General features: G+C 45.4%; 1 protein-coding gene across 1 annotated transcript in view; it reads left to right on the plus strand.

Annotated features, from left to right (window-relative positions):
• The window catches only part of EPDR1 (ependymin related 1), a 30,240-nt gene extending 23,358 nt beyond the window's left edge, over nt 1–6,882 (plus strand). Inside the window, exons 2-3 of the mRNA XM_032484249.1 lie at nt 3,850–4,058; nt 5,193–6,882. Coding sequence (XP_032340140.1) covers nt 3,850–4,058; nt 5,193–5,389 — 406 coding nt within the window. The 3' untranslated portion in view covers nt 5,390–6,882. The remainder of the gene's footprint in view (nt 1–3,849; nt 4,059–5,192) is intronic.
• Nucleotides 6,883–9,618: the final 2,736 nt, after the last annotated feature.

Consider the following 9,618-nt stretch of genomic DNA (forward strand, 5'->3'; position numbering starts at 1 on the left):
ATAGCAGCACTATTCATGATAGCCAAAAGGTAGAAACAACCCAAGTGTCCATCCATGGATGAATGCATAAACAAAATACGGTATATACATTCAATGGAATATTAGTTAGCTTTACAAAGGAAGGGAATTCTGACACATGTACACCATGGATGAATCTTGAGGACATTATGCTAAGGGAAATAGCCCAGGCACAAAAAGATAAATACTGTATGATTCCACTTAGGTGAGGTCCCTAAAGTAGTCAAGCTCATAGAGACAGAAAGCAGAACAGTGGCTGCCAGGAGCCGAGGGAGGGAGAAATGCGGAGTTGTTTAATGGGTAGAGAGTTTCAGTTTTGCAAGATGAGAGTTATGGAGATTGTTTGTGGAAAAATGTGAACATACTTAACACTATTACTGCATGCCTAAAAATGGTTAAGATGGTAGATTTATGTTATGTATACTTTACCACAAATAAGAATAAAAATGAAAATGAAAAAATTAATTGACATTCACAGAGTTGTTATTTTTCTAAATTAGAGTTTCCAGTTTTAGGAAAACAGATGTTTAGGAAACAAAGAAAATGTCCACGCAGCCTGAGAATTTTGTCAAAAGTCACAAAAATCCTTTGTCCATGAGGTGAGAGGCAAAATGGCGCGCTGGGCACCTCCTCTGCATCCGGGTTGCCTTGGTGAGCTTGGCTTGCTGACCCTTGGCCCCACCCTGAGACTGGGCGGCGGGGGCCTCCCAGGAATGATGCTTTGCTTGGTGTCTGGCCAGCAAGGAGGCGAAGTTTGCAGGCTCTTGTTGACCCAGAGCTGGCCTGCCTGCCTCGTCCGTCACACCCATTCCAACCCCTCACCTTGCCTGACTGCACCCCAGGGGTGAGGTTTGTGACTCCTGTCCTCACAGCTTCCTCCACTTCAGAGCCAGGCTTTGATCTCGCCTCCCAGGATCCGGTTTCTGTTGAAGTGCATCAGTCCTTTGGGTCTACGGGTTATTACCCGCACAGCATCCCAGGCAGATGACTCATTTCAACCCTGGCTGATCTCTGCGTTTTGACCTTCTGGCTCCTTGGGCTGTAGGCCCTTTATCCTAGTTGTGATGGAGAACCTACATCTTGACCATGAATGTGTTCACATAAACACATAAGCTGCTACAGCGTCCTGAAAATCTTTACCAAAACTTCGAATGGAGCAGTATTAGCATTTGTATCCATATGGGATTTTGAAAAAAATGATTTATGTAGTTCTATTTTGTTTCCCATTTATTTCTGTGTTACTTAAGGCACTGTCAACATAACCTCAGTATCAGACGATGCTCTCTTTTTTTTCAAATTAAATATTTTGCAAACTTAGAAAAGTATAGAGAGCACCGTAACAGACACCTGTGTTCAGACCACCCAGAACTGACCAATGTTAACACTTTGTAGTGATTATTTCAAGTCTAGAATTCTCATTTTGAAATTAAAACTTTGTTCTCTGTGTGGACAGAGCTGGCCTCAGGAAAACAGTGAGATTGGCTGAGCTTCCTTTCCTGCTGTCCCCTTCCCTTCCCAGGGCAGGTGACCGACCAGGCGTCGGTGGCCCTTGGTTCTGCAGTGGGCCACGTGGTGCCTCTCCCAGGACAGCTGAGGTGACAGCTGTTCCCTGGGGCCCTATATGGAACAGTGGAGTCCTCAACTGTATTAGAAACAAGTCCTGGTTGAGTCACACAAAAAGTTCCAAGCAGAAAAAGGAAAGTTTGTTAGAATAAAGGAAACTTATCATAACTCTGCAGGTGGATGTGTGGGCACCGGGCCTCAGAGAGGCAATGCATCCAGGAAACGAACAGCTGCTGGAATCCTGGCTTGCTGCTTCTCTCTGCTTCATTCTTTACTTGTATTCAGTTCACATGTTGGAAATCAGCCTCCCACGGCTTCTGCATTTACATATGACATGTCCAGGCCACGGGAAGTGACTGACTAGCAGATCTTCAGTGGCAATTCCACATGTCTGAGTCAGAGACTCTGACTGCTCCCCCACCCCGGGTCAGATGTCCCCTTCTGGTCCAGAAAGCTCTGCAGCGCTGCCAAGAGTGGCCAGGTCAAGGACGTGAACACAGCTGCCAGGCTCTCACTTCTGTGATCCTGTGGATTTGAGGGCTGAGTTTCAAGAAGGAAACCTCCCTGTCCTGCACATGGTGGCATATCTTCCAGGGGACAATCACTGCAGTTTGAGAAGCACACACCTGGAGTATCAGCCAAAGCTGGGAATGACTCTCTAGGCTAACCACCTTGAACTTGGGAGGCAGGAGAGGATGATGCTGATGATGGGGAGGGTGAGGGAAGGCAACCACTCCTGTGGGCACACAGTGTAGGTGTTTCGCGGGGAGCGGGGTTGCTCTCACTAAAAGCAGCAGGATTTGTGTATGGACAAAGAATCCCATATTCACGGCGGGACTATACTCTTAAAGTTGATGCTAGTGTTTCTGTACCCCTTCCATGAATGTTTAGACTCTGATGTGCCAGGGCATGAGGAAACAGTGGCAATCCAACCCCAGACTTCTCCAAAAGGCTTACAGTTTGATGTCAACCCTGCATGTATATTATAAGAGGCTGGCTCCCTTTTTGATCAGTATTGCATAAAATGAACATTTCCTTTTCTGTCTCCACTCAATCCCACTTCTCAAAGTCTGTGCTTGGGTTTTACCCTTGTAAGCCATTTCAAACATTGTCTGGAATAAGCGGAATAGATATATCCATATCCATAAAATGAATTTGTTTATATTTTTATACTAGCTCATAGAAAATGGAAGCATTATACTAACAGTGGTACTATTTTGACTATACAGTTATCATTTATAATGTTTTTCCTGAAGAAAATAATTTTTAAGCTCCTGACTTGGGATGGAGAACAGGCATTCTTTGTGGGGGCCATGGAGTGGAGTTAGACTCACATAGCATGGATAATTGGTTGGCTGTCTTTATTTGCTCATGAAAAGCTACTTCTCTAGGCTCGTCTCCCTTCAGGCATTGTGCATTTCACTTCTGAAGTCAGGGCTGCAACCTCACACCACTCAACCAACAGCAGCGCCCTGACTTTTGGATTGATGGTCGAATGCACAGAGCCTCAGCGAGCTTCATCCAACATCAGGATGGCTTAGCTTTAGGAAGGACACAGAGCTAGTGACCAGAAGGTGATGGCAGGCTGTCTGTGGGCTCAGGCACAGACTGGGAGTACCTCTGGCTCGCTCCACACACACGGTGTGCAAGTGGGTACGAGCGACGAGGCTAAGAACATGCATACAAAGTCAGTTCAGGGAAGCCATTCACGTGGGGTCTCCTCAGCTTTTGTCTTTGCCTATCTCAGTCCATTCTCAGTGCAGCTGCACCTCACCAAAGCCCATTCCTCATGATGGCAGTTGAGACAGTGGGGCACAGGTGTCTGGGGCATCCTCAGCAGGCTCTGGTCATCCCACATGCAGCACACCCCTGTAATCCCTTGACTTGGCGCTGCAGGAACTCAACCTAGCCCAGGGTCAAGTCCTCCTGTATCCCTGAGGCTAAAAGATAGGTCACAAACCAGCTGTTAACCCAAGGCCTCGCCTTCCTCATGTTTGTATCCTAGGCACAGATTCTGTCATCTAATAGGTACTGGATAAGTAATTGTTACATGAATATTCAGTTTTGACCTCTGACCTTTATTTTATATTCAGGTTGCTCATGGTCCTAGTGTTTGTAAATAAGTAAATGATTGTCTAGCAAGTAAAACAATTATTTGTTACGTTTTAAGAGTAATTGATATCAAAGTCCTTTGGCTTTTATGCTGATAAAAGGTATGGTGATGGTAACATCAAGTCCTGAACTATTCTCTTTTAATCTGTCTTCCAGATTATTTGAATATATTTTGCTCTATAAGGAGGGAGTGATGTTTCAGATCGAACAAGTCACCAAGCAGTGCTCCAAGATCATCCTGACAGAGCCCTGGGATCCTCTAGACATTCCTCAGAACTCCACCTTTGAGGACCAGTACTCCATAGGGGGGCCTCAGGAGCAGATCACCGTCCAGGAGTGGTCCGACAGAAAGTCAGCGAGATCGTGTAAGGGGTCAAAAAATATTCAAGTGTTGCATCTCAGGAAGCATGATGGAGAAATAATGTTAAAGTCCATTAAGGAAGGTAGTTTTTAAGGAGATTTGTAAGTGTAATCAAATTGTTTAACTCCCTCTGAAGTCCCCACACGTTCTCTGCAAGTTGGGTTGGGCGAGGATCTAAGCATCACGTTTGAAACACCTCAGCCTTCTAGCACCACCTGTAACTTTGTGCCATGTTGAATGTCGTGGCTCGGTCTTGGCTCTGATGTTTAACAATGCCCCCAAGGTCTGTGACACGGAAGGTGGCAGTCGTCTAAGGCACCCGTTAGAGTTGGGTGCCTCCTTTTCCTTCCCCCACAACACTAACGAAGTTGCGGCGACCAGACCTACTCCCACTATCGTGTCTACTTTTATATGTAGAGGTGAAGCTCTTCTCGGCGATGCTGCCAGCACACCTCCCGCAAGACTGTTTGAAAAAACACAGACCTTTATGCTCTGGAGAACAGTATGGAGGTCCCCTACCCCCGACCCAAATTAAGCCTAGAATTACCTGTATGACCCAGCAATTCCACTTCTTGACACATACCCCAAAGAACTGAAAGCGAGGACTCAGATATTTGTAATCCATGTTCATGGTAGCATTATTCTTAATAGCCAGAAGTGGAAACAGCGCAAATGTCCATCAGGAGACAATCAGGTACACAAAAGGTGGTTGGTGTATAGATGGGATATTACCAAACCTTCAAAAGGAAGCAAATTCTGACACATGCTACAACGTAGATGAACCGTAGGATGTTATGCTACGTGAAATAAGCCAGTCACTAAAGGACAAATACTGTATAATTTCACTTATGTGAGGTACCTAGAGTAGTCAAAATCAGAGACAGAAAGTAGAATGGTGGTTTCCAAGGGGGTAGGGGTAGGGTGTAATGGGGGGTATAATGGGCACAGAGTTTCAACTGAGGAAGATGAAAAAGTTCTGGAGATGGATGATGGCGATGCTTTCATAACAGTGTGAATGTACTTAATGCCACCTAACTGTATTTAAAAATGGTAAATTTTATGTCTTTTACTACAATAGAAAATATATGCCTTTTGCTTGTCTTCTGTATTAAAACCTTAGCTTCCCTTCCTCTTACAGATGAAACCTGGATTGGCATTTATACGGTCAAGGATTGCTATCCTGTTCAGGAAACCTTCACCAAAAATTACAGTGTGATATTGTCCACACGGTTTTTCGACATAGAGCTGGGCATTAAAGACCCCTCAGTGTTTACCCCACCAAGCACGTGCCAGACAGCCCAGCCAGAAAGGATGAGCGAGGACTGCTCCTGGTAAGCCCGTGGATGTGGAAGTGACAGCACTGGACATCAGCGGCCCCATCTGGAACCGGATTTGAGACTTGAGAGATGAGAATCTTCATTGCAGATAAATATAATTTTAGGAAGATAAACACTGATGTGGCTTTTTTTTTTTGTACTACTTGGACTAGGTTTACAAAAAGGAATGGAATGGAGAACAGGTGATAGTAAGAGCTGAAGAGATGGCTAACACGGGGACCTCAGACGTTTCCAAAGCCTGCCTAGGCTCTGCGCCTTCTGCGTGTCCAGGTGTACGGAGGCGCAGTGGCACACACTGGGGCGGGGGTCAGCAGGAGCGGTTTGCCTTGGCAGGGGTGAATGTGTTGTTGCTGACGTTGCTGACATTACTGAGAAGGGCTAGACTGCTGGCACGTAGTGATCATAAAAAGCAGAACGGCTTTGGTCAGTTTTAGCAGTAATTTTAAGCTCTCTATAGATGATGATCCCGTTATTGCCTGCGCCAGGGTAGTAAACGCGCCCACTGCTCCGTCCCTCCAGCACCTCGCCCCCTCACCCTGTGCTCCCTTGGCCACTGACACAGGGATCCCTAAAAATCCCTTCCGGATTTAAGAGCTTTATGGCATGACCCAATGGATGTAAATATTTGGGAGGAAATGAAAGGCTGTAACACAAGGTAATTATTCCTCTAAAGATATATTTTGCACAGAAGAGTTTGGAAAACCTTCATGTCTATATCTGAGTAAGCATGAGCCACGTATGCTCCTTTTGTTCTATGCAAGAGTATTAATATATGTGCTTAGTCATCACCTATTTGTCAGTAGACCTAGAAAGACAGGTAGCATTGTAAAAATAGCACTGAACTGGGAGGCAGGAGACCACTGTTTCTGAAACCCAGGACGAGAAGTCCCCTGTATGGGAACTCCTTTGCTTCACTAGACACACTATGCTTCTCCTCACCCGCATCTCTTGGGCACTGCTTCACAACCTCTTGGTCTATCTGACTTCTGCTCATCCTTCTCAGGTCAGCTCACGCATGGCTTTGGAGAGCTGCTCCCAAGCCTGGATTGGGTGCACTTTGCAGCTGGAATATGCTATTCTGACAATACTTACTAGGCTGTGTCTAAATTTCCTGCTTCCCAGACATCCTCACTCACTAGCCTGGCTGTGAGCTCCGTGAATACGGGTACCGTGTTTTGTTTACCTCTATATGCCCAGCACCAAGTGCCTGGCACGTGGTCAGTGCCCTAAACATTTGTCGAGTGGAGAACGCTAGTCTCTCTGGTCCTTGCTTCCTCACCTGTTAAATGGGATTGGGTTTGCTGATATCTAGAGAGACTTCTAGTGACAAAATTTATTATTCTAGATTCCTTCTACTATTGTGTTTTATTTGGCCATCTATCTATCCATCATCTAGTACCAGGAGAAATGTGTGGCACCTATATGACGCTGAAAACAATCTGTATTACTCATAGTTTATCTATAGTGCTTCAATAAACAAATTTAATTGCATTTCTAAGTGTTCTTTGATATATTTGTTCTTATAATAAATATGGATTATTTTGGCTGTAAGGGACTTAAAACTCTTCTCTAGTGAAAAAATAAAGTGCTTCATGGGATCTACACCAAATTCATTATCCTTTTCTCAAAAGCTTGTTCTTCCTTTTAGAGTCCAGTTACCTGGGTCAAAAGCCTCAGAGTCATTCTTGACCCACTTCTTCTCCTTCAGTCCTCACAGGCAATCAGTGCCCTGAGTCCCATCAGAATAGTTCTTAAAGGCACTGCCTCTTGTCTATTCCCTCAGCCACCACCCAGCTCCAGGCTCTTAACAATGCTGGTCTCTGCAGGATTTTTATCCCGTCTTTGTCCTTCTTCTAGAAGCCATCCTCTGTTGGCTCACTCGTTCATTCAGTCAAAAGCCAGCCCTGAACCCCTGTTATCTGCAAGGCCCATGCCTGGAGCCACAGAGTAGAGTGAAGCCCGGCGAAGGCGGCATCTGGAATACACTGATTGGGGAGACATTCACAGCTGCCTTCGAGGTGGTCCAGCCTGATAAAGCCTTTGTGACAGCATTTGCCCCACCTCCTCTCTCATTTCACCCACAGGGTGGCCCCTACTTCTTTCCAAACTGCCCGTCCCCCTTAGCCCTGGACCTTTGCCTTTGCCCCGCCCCCAGCCTGCACCCCCACTCAAAGGAGATAGGGGGATCTCCTATTGTTTTATTCAGGACAGGTGAAGTGGGTGACTTCATTTTTCAGTTGGTCCATTTAGGGCGTTAAGCCACTTCCCAGTTAAGCCAAGTCTCCCCTCCAGAAGGATTTTATGTCTGGTGGGACCTTGGTACACACCTGATGGTGCCCTGCTTCTGTGGTTCTCCACTGTCTACAGGTAAGTTGAGGCTGCTTATCCTGGGGTCCCAGGGCCTTTCGATGAGGCCCTGACTCGCTCTCCATCCTCGGCCCTCAGCACTGCTCTCTCTTTCCCAATGGCAATGGGGCATTGTTAACATGGTGTGAAGTTTCCCAAAGAGAGAAAAGGGTCCTGAGGATTGTGGTTTTCAGGTTGAAGAAGCAGCATCACCTGACCAAATGATCGGGATCCCACGTATTCATTAAGCTTTACTGAGATGCTCTTATGTGTGACACTCTTCTGGACACTGGGATACAGTGAAGGACAAGACAGGCCAGGTCCTACCCTCAGAGGTCTTCCATTCTGGTGATGGTCAGCAACACACAACAGACAGATCATTAAAAAAGCCAGAGAGTGACAAGAACTACACAGAGAATAAAGAGGGTGATGGAGCAGAGTGAATAAATAGCCACTTCAGATGGAGATGGTCAGGGAAGCCCTCTTCTGAGGAGGTGCCCTTGACCTAGAGATCTTAATGTCAGGAAGCAGCTAGTCATGAAAAGATCCAGCCTCAGTATGCAATGGGCTCATCTTGTTTGAGGAAAGATACAGGCCTGAGTGGATGGAGCTTTGTAGGCAAGACCTTCAAAGAGAGCGATTCTAGAAGACAGGCGAGGGCCAGATCCCACATGTTAGGGGGCTGGAGCAAGGAGTCTGGACCATATCCTCAGGACAATGGAAGGGAGCTGATGGAAAGTTTCCAGCAAAGACATCATAAAATCTGACTTATATTTTTAAAAGATCCTTGTGTCTGCTGTATGGAAAGGGGTGGTAGGGGAGTGGGAGGGAAAGCAAGAAAACAGTGGAGGCTACTGCAGTCACCTGGGGAGAGAGGACATGGCTTGCGTGAGGGTGGCAGAGGTGGGCTGGGGAGAAGGGACAGTGTCAGGATCTATCTGGAAGTGCAGCCAGCAGGATGGGTTGATGGATTAGATGTAGAAGGTGAGGAGGAAGTGCAATAGGGAAAAACAAATCTGACTCCAAATTAGATCTGTTCCTTTGGCTCTAACCCTGTGCTCTGTTTCCTGTGCTTGGTCTTGCTGGTTTTGTACCTTTTAAAAAAGAATGTTGCCTAGAGCCTGAAATACACAGGATAGCCCATTCTCAAGTCTTTAAGCTTTAAGGGTGTACCACTTTTCCATTCATACAGAGATAAAAAGTTTCCTGAATTCCTCATAACTATTTGCAAAAGTAAATGATGAATACAGATTTGCCAACTGAACTGAATTCGTCAGACAAGGAACTCTGAGAAGAGCCTATAGAAAGTTCTGGGCCCGTACCACGGCTACAATTTAGGATGCAGTGCTGAGGCCCTTTAAGGCTTGTCACAAAATCCTTGTCTTTCCCTTATCCCAGTTGTAGCTGAGGATCAGCTGAATAAATTTTGAGGCTGAAGATTTTAATGACTGTAAAGTTCCTCTAAAATTCTTCCTCTGAAATTCTCTGGATGAGCCTATTTCAGGATGCCAATAATAATGGCAGATAATCATGGGACTAAGACGGTAGAATTCAGCTCATCCAGATCCTTAATGAAGCTGCAGGGAAATGACAGGGGGTGTGAGAGACGTAAATAAAGGAATTAGCTCTTACTGGAAAACAATTTTTAAAACCCAGCATTTCTCATGTATCTGCTTTGGAGGTTGGTTTCTTTCTTTTCCTTTTTTTTTTTTTTTTTTTTTTTTTTTAAGGGACGATTTCTTGGAATGAGCTGTTGAGGTTGGGTATTGAATGTTCTTTGTCTTTTTCTTTTTTTTGTGTATATTTATTTGGTTATATATGTATATACTTTTAGCCCAGAGACCTTGAGCAAGATCCTATTTTGCTCTGATGATACTGGGA

Source organism: Camelus ferus, chromosome 7 (genome assembly GCF_009834535.1).
Source record: "Camelus ferus isolate YT-003-E chromosome 7, BCGSAC_Cfer_1.0, whole genome shotgun sequence".
Classification (NCBI taxonomy): Eukaryota; Metazoa; Chordata; class Mammalia; order Artiodactyla; family Camelidae; genus Camelus; species Camelus ferus.